The sequence below is a fragment of the Amia ocellicauda genome, chromosome 2 (genome assembly GCF_036373705.1).
Source record: "Amia ocellicauda isolate fAmiCal2 chromosome 2, fAmiCal2.hap1, whole genome shotgun sequence".
Lineage (NCBI taxonomy): Eukaryota > Metazoa > Chordata > Actinopteri > Amiiformes > Amiidae > Amia > Amia ocellicauda.
The window spans coordinates 31,267,201-31,290,257 of record NC_089851.1 but is presented as its reverse complement, the minus strand read 5'-3'; the positions used below and the strand labels follow the sequence as shown (position 1 = coordinate 31,290,257).

General features: G+C 36.1%; 1 protein-coding gene across 3 annotated transcripts in view; it reads right to left on the bottom strand.

Moving 5' to 3' along the window:
* The window catches only part of exoc2 (exocyst complex component 2), a 109,388-nt gene extending 86,581 nt beyond the window's left edge, over positions 1-22,807 (bottom strand). For 2 of the 3 annotated variants that reach the window (XM_066722752.1, XM_066722770.1), the window contains exons 1-4: positions 22,721-22,807; positions 4,868-5,026; positions 2,148-2,324; positions 498-624 (exon numbers count right to left, since the gene is read on the bottom strand). In XM_066722752.1, coding sequence (XP_066578849.1) covers positions 498-624; positions 2,148-2,324; positions 4,868-4,985 — 422 coding nt within the window. In that variant the 5' untranslated portion in view covers positions 4,986-5,026; positions 22,721-22,807. Of the gene's footprint in view, positions 1-497; positions 625-2,147; positions 2,325-4,867; positions 5,027-7,566; positions 7,677-22,720 lie in introns of those variants that run through there. The other variant, XM_066722760.1, reaches the window with a different exon arrangement.
* Positions 22,808-23,057: the final 250 nt, after the last annotated feature.

Sequence of the window (23,057 nt, the reverse complement as noted above, 5' to 3'; positions counted from 1 at the left end):
GCTTTGCAGGGCTTTTGCTAGTATATTACAACGAATAAGCATATGCACGCCTGCAGTTCCATATGCACTTAACACAGACAAGTCCCCATTCAACAGGCAGTGTGCAACTTGGCGATTATAAAATCTCCAGAAGAAAAACTCTTGAGAAAGGGATCGAGAAAAAAAAAAAAAAACATACCAATGCAAAACTGTAACCCTGACATATTTCAGAAGACAATGTAATTTGCTCATGTTTACATAGCTAACTGACAGACGAGGCAGTGTGCGCAGAAAAATGAGTGCAATTAATCCATTGCATATGGTCTCTCCAAGTTGCAGTTTCCTTCTTTGACTGCCTGCTCTGAGAGGGAGCCTGGAACCGTGCGGCCAACTCTTTGCCATCCCCTCATTATGTCTCTCCTTTCGAGCTCTTAATTTGCCTTAATCCAGACCTGCTGGAAACAATCAAGCACTGGAATCCTGCTGTAAGAACACCAGAGCCGCTGGAGTTTACCTACTTGTCAATGTCAATTCCAAGGGGGTTGGCTGGCCGCAGGGACAGTGGAGAAATCCCTTTGTTTCTGTCCGTGCGCATGTCATAGTAATTCATCTCATCCACCCACACTGCAGACTGGTCCAGGATGCCTGCACAGAAAATGAAGCACGTCATAGTCTGGAGCATAAAGCATATGATGTGTGCGATCCAACCGTTTATCAATGCAAGTCTTTGAACCCAAACTAAGGGCTGAAGTGCAGTACATCTCTTATAGAGTAACATTTCCATTTCCATTGCAGCAACTACTAGAAAAAAATCAAAATCAGAATCAGCAATATTTCCTCTTTTCTAACCATTCGGGAATTGTCAGTTGATATCCAGTCTGACTCACCACCGTGCTCACAGATGGGCCTAGAGGAAATAAAATAAAATAAAAGCATGTGCCAAGACACCAGAATGATTGCTTTTTTCTTTTCTGTAATCAAGAATGGAAACATTGGAGCTTGTGTGTCAGCTGGAGGACAGACGCAGCATCCAGTGAATACCACACAGTCCTGGTGCCACATAAACAGCTTCAGGAGCAGATGTTGCACAGCCACCTAGACTGAATTTAAGGTTTGCCATCCCATGTTCAGCTACAACTGGTAAGCAGTACAACCCTATTCAGGCTTTCCATTGGAGGTTATTTTGAACTCTGGACAGAATCTTTGAAAAAGCCTCCTAGGAGCCCCTTATCCTGTTCGTTTTAGGATTACTGAAAGAACACTTTCCCATGGGGCAGAGAAACAGCCAATTTCTTCCCCATGCTAGGATTTGTTTTAAAAAAAAGTAGCAGCTTACTGTAGGAATGCAAAGCTAACAAGAACAAAAATGTATAGTTTTGCTGTTATTGTATTGTATTATTAGCAGCTGGCTTTCCACAGCTGCTCTAAGGCTGATTTGAACAAATCCATAGGACACCAGATTTAATAGATGGATAGAAAGACAGACAGACGCATTCTGACACATGGCTACAGAATCTCTTTTTTTTTTTTTTTTTTGCATATTTCAAACGGGAAGCAATATGGGCAGTCTTGAGTACCCATGCAGGCCAGAGTGCTTGGGACATCTTGACCATAAAATCCTGTAGCTCTTGCAAAGCTCCCATTGACCTCTTATTAGCCTCTCTGATCAGTCTCTTTGTTGCTCGGTCATCCAGTTTGGAGGGACAGCCTGATCTAGGAAGGGTCTTGGAGGTGCCATTTACCTTCCACTTCTTAATAACAGTCTTGACCGTGCTCCAAGGAATTTTCAACGAGGCCTTTGATATTTCTTTTACAACCCATCCCCCGATCTGTGCCTTTCTACAGCCTTGTCCTGGAGTTCTTTTGAAAGCTCCTTGGTGCTCAAGTATGAGTCTGTGCTTTGAAATACACTGTCCAACAGAGGGAACCTACAGCAACTGCTGATTTTATTCTGAAATCATGTGAATCACTACAATTTAAGCACAGGTGGAGGTGATTTTGAAGGCGATTGCTTATACCTGAGCTAACCTGCTATTACAAGGGGGATGGACACTTATTAAAAATACAAACCGAAATAGCTTTGTAGGATACATTTTCGACTTATTTCTAAAATACTTTTTCACTTGGAAGTTGCAGGATGTGTAGATAAATATATTCATAAGACTTACCTATTTTTTCATGTTTGAGAAGTTTGAAGGAGACGGTTGAGGTGCCTCCCCCCCCTGACCTGGTCGTAACAATGATGTCTCCCTTGTCATTCTTAGCTGGTCCAACTCGACACACTATCTTGCTGGCAGACATCCACTCTGCGGTCAACAGGCAGTTATGCCCACAAATAGACAGACCTGCGAAAAACACAGGAGTGGACAAGCAGTTAGTTTTGGAGCACTTGTGTTGACCTACCTGTTGAAAAATCCCAAAGAAAGTCCCGTCTATTAAGCACTACAAGCAGTACTTGGCCATCACATACCAAATTCAGAAGTACGCTATTATGGTCAAGTCAAATATATTTTATTTATTGCACCCCAATTTGTAAGTGATCTTCAAAACATCTCAACACAGCAACCCCACAATCACTGGGCAGTACTGAATTCTACACAATCTCATGAAAAGCTTCAAGACCATTTTTCACCTCCTCTTTCGTATTGCCAGCAACAGCTTAGAAAAAGCAAGTCCATGATGGAAACTGCTGCCAGTTAGTGGGTTCAAAACCACTATCTTGAAAGCCTAAACTTTCTCTCAGATGAGCGCCCTTGGAGGCCTATTGCCAGGCAATTGTAGCTTTGTCTTTCCTCCAAGGGGCAATGTAACCTAAGTCAGGGAATGGGAAGAACACTGTGAATCAAGCACATATCTAACCAGTCTTAATCAATTGTCAGGAGAAAGAAAATAATACATTTAAATTCTCAAACTGTTGCAACAAGTATTATGCATTTTCAGTTGTACTCAAATACAAATTAAAATAAGGGACCAGAACATGTACATGTGACCAGAGTTGTATACCATGTAATTTGCATTTACTTGTTAGATTGGTTTTGTTTCACTCATAGAAGAAATATAATTGTTTATATGAATTCTCTTCCTCAGTTCAACAAAATATCTACTGTCAAAAACTGCTTCATTTGAACTGTGGATTTTATTTCTGCCATGAAAATTGCAAAACATCTGTTAAGCCGTTTTCAAAACGCACAATTTTGGTGGAATGCTCCCAAAAGGTATTTTGTTTCCCCTCCCCCTCAAAATTACACTTTAATTCAAGAACTTGAAGGCCTGCGAGGTTTCAGGTATTGCCTAAGAGATGAGTTTGGCAGACTTGCCACTCCCATTACATACCACTCAGCCACATCTCTTTGCCAAATCCATCTTAAAATAATGTTTTTATGGCTTTAAATACACCTTCAGTTACAAGTGCAACAATCTTTTCAATAAGTGTGTTATGTGTCAGAGCTAAAACCGATTAGGAGACTCTCTGCATGTAATCAGCAGAGGATTTTTCATTAATACTTCATGGGCTACAAAAACAGCCTACTCCAAATAAAACATCGACCTGTGTGAATGGATAGCCCTGTATGACCTTCTCCATAGATGTTAAATGATTCATGACCAGGGGGTTTTATAAACAGTCATTTAGTATAAATTTGCAAGAAAATGTCTTTGAAAGATCTTTCTTGAAATTCCCTGGGCTGTGTATATTAGTGGGTGGTTTGGCAATGTTTTAATATATGCTACACATGCCACGAACAGCCAGAATCATTTAATATCTTCAGAAATAAGGACAAGGTTCGAGGTCATGTATCTGACCCGTAAAATCATCCTGCTCGCTGTAGAGAATGCGTCTTCGTTTTTTGCGGTTGAGTATTACAGCAGAGTAGGGATTATTAAAAGATCGAGATAGGATCATATGAAAAACAGAAGTGTATCACAGTGTATTTTTGTTGATGGACTTTAAAGAATCAAAACAATATGTCTGAGTAAAGGTAATGTGTAATCACTAATTAGCATGAATAATTATAGCATGTATGCATAACTATTACTTTGATTTGATGTATGTTTTACTACAGATTTCCTGTATTGAGAACATGATGTTAATGAAAAAAATGAAGCACTGCAAACCCTTAATATATAAACAACAAAAAACATTCTCAGAATCTCAAAGCCATATGAACATGACAGTATAGGCTGCAACACCTTATAACTCAAACACATACTTGTACTTTTATAATTAAACAAACTAAAAAAGTACTCTGATGAAAGGATAGTTGGCACAAGGATTCACCGCCAGATGATCTCTTACACATTTTATTTATTTATGGAGGAAAATGCGTCTCTGAATGTCTCCAGTATAAATCGGTTTGGTCTTCAGACCCTCTCCTGTTATTTTTCTAGTGTACCATGTGCACCATTCTGCCCCGAGCATTGTTCCATGCCTTGAACAGCACTCAGCGCCACAACATCGCCAGTGTAGAAGCAGGTGATGACGGCTTCAATGTTTTTACTGCTCTAAAGTCATCAGAAATGTGCAGAGCAGCCCCCTGAAGCACTACTCTTTCAGTGAGCTCCATGTGAAGGCATCCACTGGGGGAGCTGGCTACACATGGGAAATCTGATCACATTCCTCTGCTATTTACCAAAACATGAAAAGCAGTGCTCAGACTCCCCGTTTCTCAAAAATTAAATTTCAAATCTATCTCCAACCAAGTAAAGCTCAATAGTGAGATTAACAGGGTAAGCAGTAATTGTAGAGAGTACTTTCAATTTTTGCACCATGAACTACATAAAATAGATTAATAACAAGTAATTTATAAATCACAACAACAATAATATTAATGATAATAATAATTTACTTTAAATAAATGAAAAATGAAGATGCGAAGTGTCAGCCCCTTACCAATGAGGTCAGAAGGCCCAGTACCGAGATTCTCCCCACGGATGGTGACCTTGGTCCAGGGCGTCCCTTCATTGGGGGAGATGCCAGTGACCAGAGGGGGCTGGCGGGCGCGAGACATGGTCAGCTACAGCAAACTGGGACAGCGGAGAGACCAGAAACCTGTCAACACAACCACAAACACAGCTTTTAGAACACAAAACCAATACTGCTTGATATAGTCCACCACAAAATGTGTAATTTAGCTTTCATAATTTATTTAAGGGAATGTATACAGTTAAAAACATAAAATAATGTCAGCCCTATCCAATAAACTGTAGTGTATACTGTACCACATTCTTATACAATTTTGAGAATGACAGTACGTCAAATTAAACACAGGAAAACAGAGACAAGAGTGGAATTCTCAACCATTTCTTCCTTTTTTTTGCTGTTGATACTCATTTCATTAAAATTATTAGATTATTATGTATTGAAGTTCAGTTTAATAAAAGAAAAATATAAAAATGTTTATAAAAATAACTGGTTAGAAAAAAGATTAAACAGGTTTTAAATGAGTAAAACGTGGAGTGTAGCCTACCCCTCTAGCCTATACAAGAATGCTACTGTTAATGAATATACACGCATTTCTTCTGACCCGTACAAATATGTGGAAAAAAATAAATAAATACATAATTTCAAATAGACTACTCTTCATCACCTAATATTTTACCACAGCTTGTTAAAAATAGCATGATCTTACACATTTCAAAAAGAAAGGTATATATCCTTCACTGAAAAAAACACATTGAAAATATTTGGAAAAACATCACTAATGTTTGCTAATAAATGGCTGCCAGCTTTGACAGAGGGCCAGAAAAGGTGAACAAATCAGGCATTCTGTCACACAACATAGCCCTTTGGTTTTCTATATGTTTTACAACTAATAACCTGTTCACATACAGCAGAAATAAGAACAAGTGGCATTTGAAATAATCTACTGAAGCACACAACTGACTTTAGGCAGCGCACCAGTGTATTTGGATTTATAACTCAGTTCTGATGCACTAACTAACTCAATCTAATTAGTTAATATTAAATACTTTGTTCATTGCAATAGTTTGTACATATTACATGTTAATGTCTGATAACATTACCATCGCTATTAAAACCACCTGAAACAAACTGTAAACACACAGCATAAAATATTTGTATATTTAAAAATATCACCCATCTTTACTATCTCTTCTTCTCTTGTCTTAATAAAAAATAGTTTCAGTAAGAATTGAAATAATGCATGAACACATACAGTACAGATGTGATTCCAGTAAAGCCCTGAATGATTCAAAACTTTAAAACCCTGTCACCAGTCAATTACTGGAGATTAAAAATGCTTTGCTCCGAAATGTGCCACACTGTGAAACAAAATTATGAAGATAAAAAAAAAAAACTATGCAACAAATAATACTGTAAAATTAATATTAAAGGGATTTTATAAAATGATTAAATCCTGTGATTACAATTAAAAAACACAAATGCTTTCCTTGCAGAGACTATGGAAAAATAAAATGAACCAGAGTTAAATGTAAACTATACTATTCAGTGGAAGACCTCTCAGTTCTTAATTTTGAAATTTGTTTACTTGAACAAGAAACCTCACAGCTTTGCCTGCCTTTTTTGATTGTGTATGAGTTTTATTTATAATTTAGTATTTAGTATTAGTAGATTTATTAGTACGTTTATATACAACACACAAACTTATTACTACTGTTATAAGAAGTAGTATTGCTTGTTTAACTTTTTTCAGTTATGAAAGTGATGTCAGATGTTTTTCTGAATAAGATTATAGTTTATGTACGAAATACAGGGTATTTTTACATACCGTTTGTTTCTTACATTTATTAGGTCTGTCATTCTTTTTCCCAATACAGTTATTACATTTCATAAATCAATAGAGTAACAAGAGTAAAATCAAATGAATAGTTAGTGAATAATAATAACAAAGGTAAAACATTTTTTAATATAGTATTTAGGCCAAAGCATTCTCATTAAATAGAGTATACACAATTTCAATACAAATGCAATAAATAGTATGAATCTTTAATACATTTAATTTAAAGTGTAATTCTGATTGATTTAGAAAACAAATTCAGATCAGAAATTCACTTATGTAAAACTATAAAAGTAAGCTTTTAAAGCAAAGTCAGGAGAGGTGGATCTCTGATAAAATAAACATACAATATGTATGCATGTATATTATGATGATCATCATTACAGAATACATTTAAAACATTTTAATTAAGTGCTTTTTACTATTATTTCAGTCACAAATTACACCTGTATTCTACAACACTGCTTTTCTTTTTTCTCTTAATGTACTGATAAACTGAAACTATTTTGGAAAACAAAAACAAATCACAATGATAAAAATCAAGATTCCTTGCATTCCCCAATTGTTGAACTATTATTCTTCTCGCTACATATTTTAAATTCAGTAATTAATATAAAAAAGCAAAGTTGTGGATGCAGGTATAGTTTTTAGAGGTGCCTGGTATCAATCTGATACTGAGCATATATACAGAGAATATAAAGATATATCCAAATGCCAATACATTTGCAGCACAGTCCTGCATGAAACAATAAGTCTAATATTAAAATATGGACAATAAAACAAAAGAAAACATTGGAAAGGGACCACCTTCCACTGTAAGTGACTCATTTACCATGACACAGTCCGCTATAGCGAGCATCACCCTACAGATACAGCAGGCTACACTCGAATTCAGCGCTGCTGCGTGTGACGGTGCAGTCTTGATACAGCAGGCCTGAAAGCTACTTCCTCGTGAAGCCCTGCATTTGGATAAAAGTGCTTGGGCAGAGTTCCTGCGTCCATGCAAGGCCCAGAGTAAAGTAAACAACGTTGGTCTTTCTCATCCACCCCGTTAGCAGCCTCTCGACCGGCCTGGAGACCACACACCCAGACCACACAGCACCAGCTGAAGTCTCTCGCACGCAACGTCTCGGAGCTGTCACTCTGCCCAGGCATTAGGAGAGCGGGGGGGTGTGGGGGGGAGGCTGGCTGGGGGCTGCTACAGACCGAGCTCTGTGTATGAGCGCTGCATGTGTACAGGGGGAGCAGGGAAGGGGGAGGGCTCCGACTCCTGCTGGGAAAACATAGCGGTCATGGCCTTCTGCCGTAATGAGTCGCAACTCACCCTGTAAAAACTAAAGGGCCTGATGAATGGCCAGTGTAACACTCATTTAACGGCAATTAACCTCCTATCTTCTCTGTGTCAAAGCCCACTGGTAATGTGGCAAGAGGTGACCGAGAGGGAATGAGTTATATCCCGCCTGGACACTGCTGCGTGTTCAGAAAACGGAGGGGGTTTGTGCCGAGTCTCAGGGTAGATAGCACACCACAGAAAACAGCGATTAGATTACAATTTTAAATCTAATTGCAAGCGCACTCATTTCAGTTATTCAGTTATCATTTCAATATTCTGCATTTCTGTCTATACATTGAATGTCTCAGGACATAATTAAATTGATCAAAGCAGCAGAGCTTTTGTAATGATCTCTGCTGCTTAAAATACATTTAATTATTATTATTTTTTTCTCTTAAACAAATAGGCTACTACCCAGAACCCTTATCTGATAGTTTGTGTGCCACAATACAGTGATAAGTGTATTAGGATTTATTCAGGAAACAAAGCTACAAGACAATAAATGGTAAATGGTGACGGAACTGCTGCCTTTGCTTCAATCAATAATTTTTAAAATAAACTAATATCAATACAATAATTTGGCATAGTCGAATAATCTGGAGGTATTATTAGAAACTCACTTCGCTGCAAACATCCATATGGTTGAGTGAAGGCCACAGAAGAGGAAAAGTATGCTTCTGTTTTGTGGGATCCCTACAAACTCATCACCTAGTAAACCTCCTTGGCACACACTGCAAATCTAACCAGCCAATAAAACCAAGAGGAGACACTTCAGATTAAACAATCACAATCTGTCCTGAGGCCTACTGAGGCTTGTAGTCAGGGTGTTATGATTTCAGACTACTTGAGCTACAGCTTCACTTGATTCTTTTGACACTATTCATTACACATTTTATCACTTTCTTCTTTTATTTAGTAAATCAGTGTGTATCTTTGTCAAGCTCTGAGTAGAAAAAGGGTCCTTGACTGAAAAACACAGACTATCCCAGTCAGTAAGAACTACACTGTATTTTTAACGGTTAGTAAAAAGTGCACTTCAGATACTCAAGTGCAAAATTTAAATAATAATCATCAAAGCTCAGATGTACAGTTACAATTTGTTTTTATTTATTGCTGTCCGGGGAGGCTATATACTAAACATATATGTAAAACGTGAATCAAATAAGACCTACCTTAGTCCTGTATTCATCGTTGTTCAATTTGACAACTCAACATTTAGTATATTGGAAGGAAATGTTTTAGCAGAAACTGTTCAAAATCAAAAATACACCATACCTTATCTAGCACCATAAGACTGATGCTGGGGACAGACGTATAAAATGTAACTTCTGCCTTTCTCACTTCTTTGTATCATACTGTGTATAGCATTCACAATCTACTGTATGCTAATATTTGCAAAAATATTTTAAATACTAAGCGTTCAGCTTTTTGAAGCTTCTTTTTCCAAAGCATGTTTTTATTAATGTATTTTGTGAATCCTATAGAGGGCAGCAGAAGACACTATTAACACTACCCTCAGAGTTTCACTACTTATTTAGTTCAATTAAATTACATTACTTCATCCTGTCCTAGTGTAGCTGTATGAAACAGACACCTTTCTGCCTCTTAGGGGTAATTCCCCCAACAGTGTAGCCTTCCCTTCAAAACCCCTCCCTCTAAGTGCATTGTTGTGAAAAGCCTAGTGTTTCACTGATCTCTATTATATATTAAAATGCATTTGACATTCCCATCAAATGTTACAGCTGCCTATATTTTAAATGACTAGTCTGTATCACAAGCATCGTCTCATTCTGTACCATACTCTGCAGTACGGCAGCTACAACACACTGTAATGGTTCTAAAAAGGGATGTTGCTTTACAAGTACATTTGCTGGAGTCATTTGTTGAGTCTAGGATGTTCGAGTCCTTTGCCTTCTCCCCCCCTGCTCGGCTCTCATTTTGGGAGCCATCCAGACACCTGGGGATCCCACAATGAATGCCGTTCTCACATTTCACAGCTTTACCCAAAAAGCCGAAGGCAACGATGTGGTTTAAAATAGAATCGGCTCGTGTGATCTCCTACTCTCATCACTGGTGTCTGTGTGCAGTGACGGCCGAAAAGGAAACAAAGTGCCAGCCATGCAAAGGACTTGGGTGGCTAATGTATTAAATGAATAAATAAACAGCTTGGGCAGAGAAGACAACGGCAAGAAAATGACACAAACTGCCTCAAAACTGGGCCTCAATTCTATTGTCAAACACTTAAAGGCACAGACACGGCAATTCAAAATTTATTTTTAAGTTTATTGAACTTCTTTATTTAAACTGTTTGTTTTTAAATAAGGAATTTGTTTAGTCGTTTCTGGTTGATAATTGTAAGACAATTCACCGAAGGGCACTTTCTGAGTTTGCTACAAGATACGTTGACTGGTTACAGGACACTTAGTCTGTGTCCCATTTTCTGCTGTCAGCTCTAGGAGAATCCATACATTGCTAAAGAACGTTTTCAAATGTGACAAAAACAAAACATTTTATTCCTGTGACCTAAACAGTTTTCAATTGAACCGAAGTGCAGCAGTAAACAGACACAGAGCAGAGTAAAACTTGAAGCAATTCTTTGCGGTTCCGCAGCTTTGAAGTACAGTAACACAAACAAGTCATCATTATGTACCGTTCTGCTTTCAAAAGCAGGGGGAACTGTCAGTGTCTACTTTCTGCAAGTGATTAGTATGAAGAAATCTGGGGGCAGTGCAGCTCCTTGAGGTGGAACACAAATTCTGTGGTGCATAGAAACGTGGTGAAAGTAATGATTTTTCACATTACAGTAACTATTGAAATCTCCCCCAAAGTGTACTGATTAATTATAATTTGTGAGTCGGTTTTGCTAACCCAAAGCATATGGAAAAAAAACAACAACAACAACAACAACAAAACAAAAAAAACATTGGTGTTTGCAGAGGGAAGTGCCTTGCTAGTAAATCAACAGAAAACCAGAATGAATGTTCCACAACTAAATGGCATTTCAATGGACCGGGCTGCATAAAAAAATAAAATTATACATTAAACATACATCTGAATCTTTAATTATGTATAAAAACTACAGCAATGTACATATCAATGTATTTGTTCAAAGTATAACAGTACTACAATGAAAACATTGCTTCATATTGTAGTGTGTATCCTAAAATGCTGAATCACATTTGTTGTTGTGATGTATTTCACTGAACAAAAGTCAAATGAAGCCCATCAAATCATATTAATACAAGTAATTATATATATATATTTATATATTTTTTTTTTGTTTGTTTGTTTGTTTGTTTGTTTCTCTCGCTACGACATGTTAAACAAATGTATATTTTCCTCTATCAGCAAAGATTTGCCAATTAAGAAATCTGTCACCAAAGCTGTGGTCTGTAAAGAACAAGCCACAATTATGCACAGGTATAAAGGAACATGACTACAAGCCTCAGACAGAAATCTTACTTTCATTTTGTTTCCTTTCGATTTCTGTTACTTCAGTGGAATTTGCAGCTACAGTTGGGGGAAGAGAGCCCCTTCTATACCCCTAGATAAATTCACATCTCTTGTGAATACCAGGCCCTGTTTTTCGATGCACAAATGTTGTTTTGCTAAGAACAAGCGTATGACTCTGACTCCAACTTCCCTCCATATCAAAGCCCAATCTGGCAAAGTTAGTGTTCCACATTTCTGCCACCCATGGAGAAGTGAAACATAATCATAATCAAACACAATATGTTTTGATTCTGCATCCTGGACAAACAGGCTTTGAACATCAAACAGTGATGTAGCCAGTTGCGTTTTTAAGGAGAGACTTGAGGGTACACATCCCGTGATGAAAATACCATTCTCCCTGTATGTCAAACTCTATACAAGAAGCTGGCCTAAAATCTATACCTTATAATAGCTATATAGGATCAGTAAAAACTATTTGCATCTAAAAATGAACTTAAATTCTCAAGAACAAATAAAAATTACCCATAACAACTCATCACAATACAAAGATATATGAACCAGCTGTACAGCTATATTATGTCTTTCAATTAATTCAAAGATTTTCATTCATAAATACTTAAGGCTTAAATTCAGTGAATGTATATGACAAGTGAATTAGTTGTGGGCAACTGATGCAAGGTGAGGTACGTCTGCATCCGAAACTTACTTTCACTGCCACTGAATAGGGCTAAGCTGTGAAGTTTGCGATCAGTGTCTACTACAAAATGCATTGACTTGGCTCCTAATACAGACAGTGTACTGAGCAGAAATCTAAGTTTGCACAGAGAGCATCAAGAGTTAACTTTTCCACGGATTACTCAGATTTACATAGTACATGACACGAAACAGCATGAAGCTGGGCAGCCACACACAAAAATCCAGCACTTCTTTGAACACAACTGCCTCACACATTACTTCCAGAATCTGGGAGAGTACATTGCTGTTTGTTTGTTTTGGGCTTTTTTTCCTCTCCATATAGTAAACTATTATAACCAGAATTAAATATAGCCTACATTGTGTGTGTGTGTGTGTGTGTGTGTGAGAGAGAGAGATTAACAATAGGCACTACGATAAAGAATTTGAAATCCTGGTGTTTTCCTATTAGTTTCATTAAGAAATATATACACAAACTGCATGGCACAGCAATCCACCAGGCATAGATGTGCCCATCTGAAACCTAGTGGCCTAGCGCTGTCAAGGGGATTTGCTTGTTGGAGACACCAGCATGGTGGGCCTTCGGTTTGTTTATAAGATCTGCACAAGAGCAGACAGAAACTGCTGACAGAGTAAACTGCTCTCTCCTCGTTTACGCACTTTGGATAAACTCCTCAGGGATGGCACTTTATTTGAGCAATGGTGGGAAATATCACACTGGACATACACCCTCCAAAGAAACCGGCCAGAATATTTCAAACAATTGTGTTTAATTTGCTATTGACCCTGGTCACAGGACCATCCCTTGGGTTTCCAGGAAACGTTCAAATCACTGCCAACCAGTACTGTCAAATGAATAACAAACAAAAATCAACATGTACATTCTGAAACTTGATAACAGCTTTTGAAGGATTTATTCAGGACCACTGAAAGAAAAATCAGGACACTTGTGTTACAATATAGTGCAATTATTACATTCTGTACAGGGATTACAAATGGCTTGCTTCACCTGCTGATCTTAAGTAAAAGCTTTCAGAGCATCTGGGACTGATTGCTGGCAGTGTAGCTGGGGCATAAAGGGGCTTTCTTTTTGGTTTGCTAAATTCTCTTGGGAAACGTTACAAGTTAAATCTACTGGATGCATATAACACTGCAGTGAAGGCTTATACTCAGTGACATCAATTACATTAACAATGGATTAGTTGGGTTAATCTTAATGGCGCATACAGACATATTTCAATATTTAATAAAACACGGCAGATATTTTGGAAATACAATGACATTTGTAAACCATCTACATCCATTGCACTGCACCTTACAGTGGACCTCATGATTTCTCAACAGAACTTACATTTTCCAGTAGGTACTATGTTCTTAATTTGGTTCTGAATGGTTTTCCATGTGGTTCTTTAACTACTGTAGAAATGCTTTACTTATTTTGGGTGATATTTATTGCTGTATGTTGAACACTTAGATACAAATCATGTTTGCCAATATAAAAACCACAAAGAGCAAGACCGAGAAGAGTGGTTCAGGACAGCACTCGAGAGCTGTGTGAAATTTTTTCAATCAGCCTACATCTGCATAGCAAACTGGAATAATGTGACTGTTTCAGACATGAGAGTTTTAGACAATCCCATGGGCCATTTTTTAGATAAGTGCAAATCTGATGAAAAAATATATTAAGTGTTTTGATCACGACTGACTTTGTTAGAAGTATGTATGCACTTCTGTGGACAAGTCAAACATACTCTTATGAGAGTGTTGCAAGTGCATTTTGTCCTAAGCGCCGATTTATCACATACAGTCACACTGTAATATGGACCAATCAGGCAATGTGATAAAGATCTCAAAACAAAAAAAGTCAATGATCGATGCTCGTGAATCTTCACGAATAAAATAAATCAAATCAGCTATTAAAAATAAATCCACTGGTAATGGTTAAATGACATTTACTAAACAGTGGAGGCAAGGCAACTCACTTTAAACAAAATCAACAGCCCCGGTAAAGCAATTTGCAAGTAGTTTACCAACTTGCTAATCTATGGAATGCGAAGTAGGTCTCATTCACACAATTAATCAGTCACATTCAGGTGTATACGTTTGTGGTTACACTAATTATATGTTGCCATGCATATGGTGTTAATGATGAATGATAAGGTCTAGGCTTAGATTGAAAGTTGAATGTATTAATTTAATCGAAATGTAGGTCATACATTCTAATGTAGATCTAACAGGACATTCGCTAAATTTTGATTGGCTTACAATTTATGTACTTTATGTATTAAAGCTAAAAAAATATTATAACTGTCAAATGCAAATATTAATTGAAAAAATGCATTTAATAGTTTTATGTTATTGTAAAGAAACAGTCACTGTAGTTTAGATGAAAGCCGATTTCTTTATCTAGATTTTGTATTAATGTCTGGTTTGTTGTATAAAAGCAATACTACTGTAACTATCACTACTACTATCCAATGCCCAATGTCCCCTTTTAGGGCTTTGTAATTTGAAATACATTTTAAACTGGCTCTAGGAATTATAGTTGCATTAAGTAGACGGGATGTGATATGACATTTTTCACAGTTTACTTTGTATCACTGTAATGAAAGATACACCCATGAAATAACAAAACATCCCTCAGGGGCCTTGCCCCTGGACCCCAATATGGGCATAGGTGGCCCACAGACGCCATCTTATATACGAGTGCAATCGATGCTTCATTTTTACATTTCAGATATGTTTCCGTTCTGCCACCTAGGTCTGTTGTTTCATAACATGTTTACTTACCTTACAGTTTGTAAGAAACAAATTCCAGAACAATATTTGTTTTTGTTCCCTTCTGCAAAGGTTGAGTGTTGTTTTGTAAGACTCAATATATATTTAGACAATATTCTGCTTATATTTATTTTTATTAATTCCTATATAAGGTGTGCGACAAGATTTGTTTTATTATTTTACACTTATTATACACTCATTTTACAGATCTTATAAAATACCTTGTGTTTTGTCAGGTTTCATTTTTAAGGTTTTAATATTTTACATGTTACCTTATTGTAGATGCATGGAGTTAGAGCCTGCATCTTCTAAAACAAGAAATGCAACAAACTGCTATTAACTGTATTATTCCATTCTTGAAAAATAATTTAACAACGTGAAATAATTCTGATTAATAATGAAAATGATTTTATTAAACAAAAAATCATAAGTTAATACTTTCTATTTGGATAGAGAACATGAGCACAGTAAGAGAACAAATTAATACTGTAGTTAGAATATCCTGTAGTAAGGATACCATTATTAAATGACAAAACAATCGATTCATTGATCGACAGAAACATTTCAATTTTTTAAAATTGTCAGGCACACCTCTAATTCTAATGTAACATTTTTTTGCAATATAAAACTACATTTCATTTACCTGTATTGTGGGAGTAATTTTGTTCTAAAAATCTACAAAATCACCCAAGCCATTTCTGAAGCTAGCAAGTAGTTTAGACAGGACTAAAGCTGATATATAACACACAAAAAAGTTTGAAACCATATTCTAAGAACATTAGCAGCTCAACAAAACATTTTGGGTGTACTTTGGTACAGTAAAATAGCTGTACCGGACATAAGAAAGGAAGCCATAACATCATCAGTGTACGTCACATGTATAGTTATGAATCTAAGCTGTACTGTTTTGACGTGTGGTTTTATTGGTTCTTAAATTGAAAAATACACAGGATTTGGTTTTTGTGGTTACACCCAGTTCTTCCATTTTCACTTTTGTTTTATTCTCTAAAGCCATTCCTTGTCTACCCCGTGAATACTAAGACGTTGTCTATGAGGTGCACAGGAAAACTAAGTGAATTTGAAAAACTCACTTCCTGGATGAAACAAAAACATCTTTTACTTGTAGATTCCTACGAATCGGAGGACCGAACCTCTGAATGCCCCACAATTGTCACATACATTCATGTGCTTCCTGGGAAAAAAATGCTGCATTGTTTATGAGGACTTATCAGTAGCTTATTTATGCCAGCTTTATTGCTATCAATACAAATGTTAGCCAACTTTGTGAGTTACAGAGTTTATCTTAATTTGTTTTGTTTTCAAATTATGTATAATACAATAAGTAATGTGAAAAAGTTGAAGCATTGTTTCATGTGGGTGTGAGATTTTATGTGAATGTTAATAGCAACACAAAGGTGCACTAAAAAAATGTATAATTGCTCACAGTTCCTTGTTTGCATTTGAAACATTGTTTTCCATTAGTCTTAAATTCACAAGGAATGCTGAATAAAAAGAAAGATCAGGAAAGATTTAGGATTTTACATAGACTATTGTTTGTTAAACTAGACTAAAATTAAATATGATATAACTGATAAGTGAAATGCACCAGAATAAAGTAATAATAACGTTTCACAAGATTTTTGTGTTTCAGGGCATGCCTTCTCAAATGTAATTTTATTGTAGTATTTTTTTTTATTATTAACCACATGGATAATAGTATTTAAAAAAGTAAGTAAACAGGTAGTTTATTATTTTGGCATTAAATAATTGTCAGATTCAAGAGACATATATAGCTATGCTTTTTCCTCACATATATTGTCCTTCTGCAATAACCACCAAGAAAATAAGTGATTTTCTGTCTAAAATATAAGTTTCTATATTACAATTAGGGTAATTTTTACAAAATCTTCTGAATCCCTGAGTTTTCACTCAAAAACAAATGCAACATCACTTGCCATTTGATTAAATTACCTCATTCACGACAAATGCCATACCTGTGAAGGAAATTTAATTTTTCATCTTCAGCACATTAACTAAGTGTTCATTATACTGTATTTCAGATGTTTGGAATAGTAAAATCTGAAGGCTGTGAACTGGAGCACCTATTTCTGAAAATGATGTTTAGGCCTACAGAACAACTTTGTATGTATTCACGTATTTTGCAGAACTAACTTCTAAATATACTTTCGTCAGCAAAATGACAGGAAAAAAGGCTTTCCTAAGGATGTAGGCTACCTCCATCATATATACATTTATTTATTTATTTTAAGTTATTGAAAAGCAAAGCAGAAGCATGTACCACAAAATGACAATGCAACATTAGATGTTCTGCGGCCTGTTTGTCCCCCTCTTTCTACCCCCTGGTTTCCCGAGTCTTTGTGGGATTTGAAATGCTGCACTGCTGAGAAAGTGCCATGAAAATATAACCCGCTGCATTCCATGAAAATAAATAAGCAAGGCCACCCAAATTTCCAATTAGTGCTGGTGTAGAAGGCAGGAAATGGCCAGCGATCCGTCAAAAGGCCGCCCTAGGCTGGGTCGAGGATACGGAACAGTGACAGGAAGGCTTCAAGCAGGAACACAAGCTCAGCATGAAGATGGCACCCCTCCAATGAAAACGGCACTCTAATAGGTTAATACAGATATTCGGAGACATACCACCTCACTACTACACTATGGAATTTAATTCCACACAGTACAAGCAGACATTTTATTTTCTATCAATTAAGTGAACATATATGTAGGCAATAATAAAAGCTGGCTTAAGTCACATTACATTATTATTATTGTTACTTAGTTCTTAGCAGACACCCTTGTCCAGGGCGACTTACAAAATATAAGAGCAATACAAAGTGCAAATGTCTTATGTCTTATGTCTTAAGCTGTTCAAACAGTGAAAAACACTAGCTGTGCAAATTTCCCTCCTCCACCTGAAACAGCACTTGTATGGTAAGACTGCAGTTCTACTGAAGTGAAGGACTGGCTTAGTGTCTTCAGCAGCCTTAAAGGCTGAAAAGAAAAGTATAATTGTTCAAAACTTCACATCATGTTTAACATTTCATCTATCTGAACACTTATTTTGTTAGAAGAATACGCTAAAGAAAAACTAAAAAACTAAAATATGGAGATGAGAATATTGCTGCTATATTAAGGTTCATTTAAAAATATTAGATAAAAAATGTAGCCATAATTAAAATATAGTATAGACTGTTTAAAATGATTTGTTTGATTTTGAAGGCAGAGGTACACTAAATACTAAAACAAAACTACTTTTTAAAAAGTGTGGTCCAGATAATGATAGCATTGGAAAACTGTGATCTTTGGCTTTCTGTAATTCTTCACCTTTTAGTTTTTCCAAAAAAAAAGGCAAAAAAGGCTGAAATAATAATAATATAAAATAATAATATAATAAAAGCGGTCTTAAAAAGATTTACAGTTAATCTGAGAGAAAAAAAAAGCCTAAATATAAATCGGCGTACATACAGGCTATATCTAAATATGCAGTGTTCAAATTAATTCATACCCAATGCATCAGGACTTAGTGAATGGTCAAAGCTTTGATAACATGGAGGTGGCATTTCCCGTATTCTTTAAACTTCTCAGGAGGCATATTTGACCACTACTGGTGCAGAACCTCTTCAGCTCATCCAGGTTGAGTAGCTCAAATTTGTATAAACATTGTAGTACTGGAAAAATCACACATTGAGAGACAACAGCATTCAGAAGCTACACTAACAAGGCAAGTGATGTTAATTAAAGGACAATGAATAAGAATAATCCAATGTAACATATATTCTGGGAACGCTGCACTGCTGCCTGTCCACAGTCATATCTCTAAAACAATGCAAACATTTTTTTAAGAATCTGTAATCCCCCATCCTAAGGACTTTTGTTAGTCCTGTTTGGAAAACAAATCCAGAAAAGGACAAAGGTTAAAGTTCAATCCCTCTAATGAAGTATGAAATAAACTATAGCAGGGTCTATGTCTGGAATTTGAACCTGTGCCAGATTTACATGACCTGAATTCTGACAAAGAGGGAAAAGAGTTTGGACAGATATACATTTTTAAAATTAAACTATTTATTCTGATACTTGTGACCATCATGTAAATATGGTCTCTGAAGGACCATGTCTAATTGTTGGGGTAAAAGAGTTTCCATTAGGATGTAGTGCCTCAGTCCCTTCTACTTCAATGCAGTTATCACCTCAAAGATTATTTCTACTCAGATTAAGCAGAGTACTTTAAGTACTTTATTTTGTCACTAAAGCATGATCACTTACATTTGACAGACATTCACTATATTCCACACTCCCAGCCTATCTTAATCTAGCTGAAAAAGGAATTGTTCATATTAAAGGGGATTGATATTTAAAAAAATGTAGTAAGCATCCTCTGTTATCAGTGGCATAAAGCCAAACTATTAAATAGAATGTCTAAATGCTAAATATGTGAAAAATTACCCAGTTATCAAAATTCACTTCACTCTGCAAAGTAATGTAAAATCAGAAACTATCCGGTGACGATGGTTCTTAAAATAACAGGCTTGTAAACTCTAAATGTAGGTTAAATAAAGCTAATTCTTGTAATAAGTAAATTCCTTTCTTATTATGTTTCTCTTAACGAAACACAGCACAGAATAGCCCTATGGTCATTTGTAGGACCTAAGCTAGTGACGTACCTGCCTATAGAGAGCACACAAATGAAGAAAATGTTTACTCCTGGAAATCCACAACAAGAAGTCCTAATGTACACACAAACACTCTATAGAGGAATCAGGAAGGCAAACAGTGCTAATTAATGTGTTATTTATTTACTCGTGTTGTGTGTTTCTTAAATAGTGGCGCTTCACAGGGGTGGCGAAGACTTTCCTTTTCTTTTTTCTATGTTATTATTTATTATACCAAGACCAATGTATAAAAGTTCCTGGCAAACACAAGGCAAAGAGAATGAAACAAAGCCATTTCATCAGAAAAGAGCAAGAAGGATTTCCCTCTGCATACAAATGAGGAGTCAGTTGCTTTCATCTGTTTGTATTGTACTTGGCATAATGGCACAAATCAAAAGCAAAAATGCATACTATACAAATCCATCTTGAGTTGAAGAGGGCAAATGCATAGGAAACCATAGATTTAATAAACGCATTACAAAAGACCTTTGATTTACCTGCATTTGAATGTCTTGTTTTAATACAGTCTTAACTCGACTATAAAAGTTTTTATAATTCTGCCTAGATATATTTTCTTTAAAATGCTATTGATCATTTATGTATCAATGCAAGAAAGCACAAAAGAAGGAACAGCCTTTATTTTCCACAATCTACCCAAATATTGAAAACCCCAAACAAATATATGATCTATTCATGAGTAGTCAGTTCACAGTTAGTAACAAAGTAATAGGTGATAGCAGTTAATTTGCAATCTTTACAGCTCCAAAGCATTTTCCTTTTTTTTCAAAAATATTAATCTTTATGTCTCGTTAAATGGTTTATAAACCTATTAACACAATATTGAATACCTTTGCTTAATTATTATGATCAAAAAATTACTGATAACCTCAGAATATATTCAACAAATATGTATTCTGGAAGGCAATTTCAAATGTTTGCATGCTTCGGTCATTCCAGTGGCTATAATTTAATAGGAAATGACTCTACAAGCTCTAACACAGAAACAGCAATGATTTATATTAGAATATCTTTGTTCAATGTTCCGTTGACTTCATTAATAATAATATAATAATAAAGAACTGAATGATTGCATTTAAATGGTCGTATCTTATGATGCTTTCGATACTTTCAAGAAGACCAAGAAAAACAAGTCACATGTTAATGTTGACCAATTGCCTAAAACTGCTCTGCAGGATATATTTTTCTGGAACAAGATCGAATCACAATTTCAATATTTTGGGACACTGCAAAGTAAGCAAAGGTATTATTATATTGATAGCTTTATATGTAAGTTTTAAAGGCTTGCAAATTAATCCTATTCACATTGGTACCAAATGTGTGTTTAAACTAACACAACATTAAATGGATAAAGCTAAACAATATACATGATAAGTGAAGTGAAGTAATGTGTTGTACTGCAGGTCTTCCTAGGAGCCATAACTATTAAAATGTACAGTCAACATAATTTTACCCTGATATACACTTTTCACAGGAGAAACTCTACAATGAGAACTTATGTAGTATCTTAGGTCAAACTCTCTATCTCTCGCTGTGAAATGCCATGGAATAGACCCCCCATCCCACCGCTACACAACTGAAGTGAACATGATTAATGTTTGTCATCCATTCAGTAAAAAAAAAATCCCCAAAGCATTTATCAAAGTACCACTTTAGCATCTGACCTTAAAACAACAAATGACAATATTAACACAACCCTGGATTGTGTGAAGAGACTGAAGAAAAATACAGCACTTTAAATAAGCCAAAATTGATACATTGCCTTACAATTGCCCAACTACAGCCATAAATAAATAATAGGATGCCCTTCCATGCGCTGTGTTTATGAAAGAGGGTTAGACCACCAAAGGCATTGCATTGCTCTGCAAACCAGCCCTTGAACTAATACATCATATGCAAGAGAGGCTGTAGTACCTTGTTTTCTTATACATGTGGGGATTATACATCTCAATCCCTTATTCAATTGCAATCGTGCTTTTGCCTCCTGTGTAAGCTACTTTAAAATAAGAAATATTCAGGGTATTGAAGGAGAAAATCACATTACCTAAATCACAAAGGAAAAAAAAAGGAAAATAATGGAAAGGAACATATATAATGAACACTGCATAAAAATGAAAGTTCACCAATTCACACAATGTACTGTGGTGGGGTGTGTTTTGCCTTCTGTTAAAGCACACATTGATTTTTATGCAAGATGAGCTGTTGACAAGTGTCCTATCATTTGTTTCTTTCCTGATACCACTCTGCTTGCACTGATATTTAAGGATTGTTACGGTGATTTATGTCAATCAGCCTACATTTGATTACACTTTATGTAACCACTGGCTTTACATACCCATGCAACTGTGCAAATACGATTACATGTCTAATCCCACCAGCTTTTCCATTGAATATTATATATACATATGTGCATTTCATTTCACATCGTGTTAGTTATTTTGCATATTTTATGAAGGAAGGCAAATACTTCAATATATATATATAGGTTATCATGCATATTATGATGCACCACCTAGCATAATATTCATGACCCGTTATTAAAACACTGGTAAGATACAGAAATGGATATCAACTTGTCATAGGTTTATGCTGAAAATAAACGGTGCATTACATTTACAGGACTCAATATGCAGTTACTTTCAATATCAATTATTGCTTTGTTTCACTTTCATTGCTTAGTTCGTTGCAGCAGCAGCAGCAGCAGCATGTCTCTGGGTGCGTCCTTGCCTTGGCTTAAATTAACTAAACTAAACTTCGCATAATTAAAGCAAGTAACCACACACGTCGTAACGATATACACGCAGTCTAATAAAGCATCCATCACGCTTGTAAAACACCGATTAAATTCAATAACATCGACACAACCGAGATGCTTTGATGTTTCGTTAGCTAAAAACAGGATACAGACGCGTTGCTGCTATAACTAAGCAGGGCCGGTCACGTCTGCCCTCATCAACGCGATACATGGTTATAATAGACATTACACAAATTAGATTAGCATTCTTTAAAACAGAATAAAGCACAAATAATCAATATTAACTCACAAACTCCAGCTGCAGGAAGAGCTCAGTTGACCTCAAACGTCACATCAACTTCCTGGTTGTGACTTCCTGTCAGCTGACGCACGCTGGCGCTGGGATCAGCTGCTGGGATCGGGCTGGTCTGCCGGCTTTCCCTCTCCTAGAATGAACTATTTTTAATTATGTCTTATTAAGTGAACAGCCTTGTCAGATATGTATGTGACAACCAGCGTGAAAAGTCAGTCCCAACTCAAGCACAACAGTAAATGAAATTGCATTGAACACCAAGTAGGGTCTAATTATTCAGACGCTTGCTATGTCTCAGTGTGTGTCTATGGCAAGTGAGTATTTGGAAGACAGT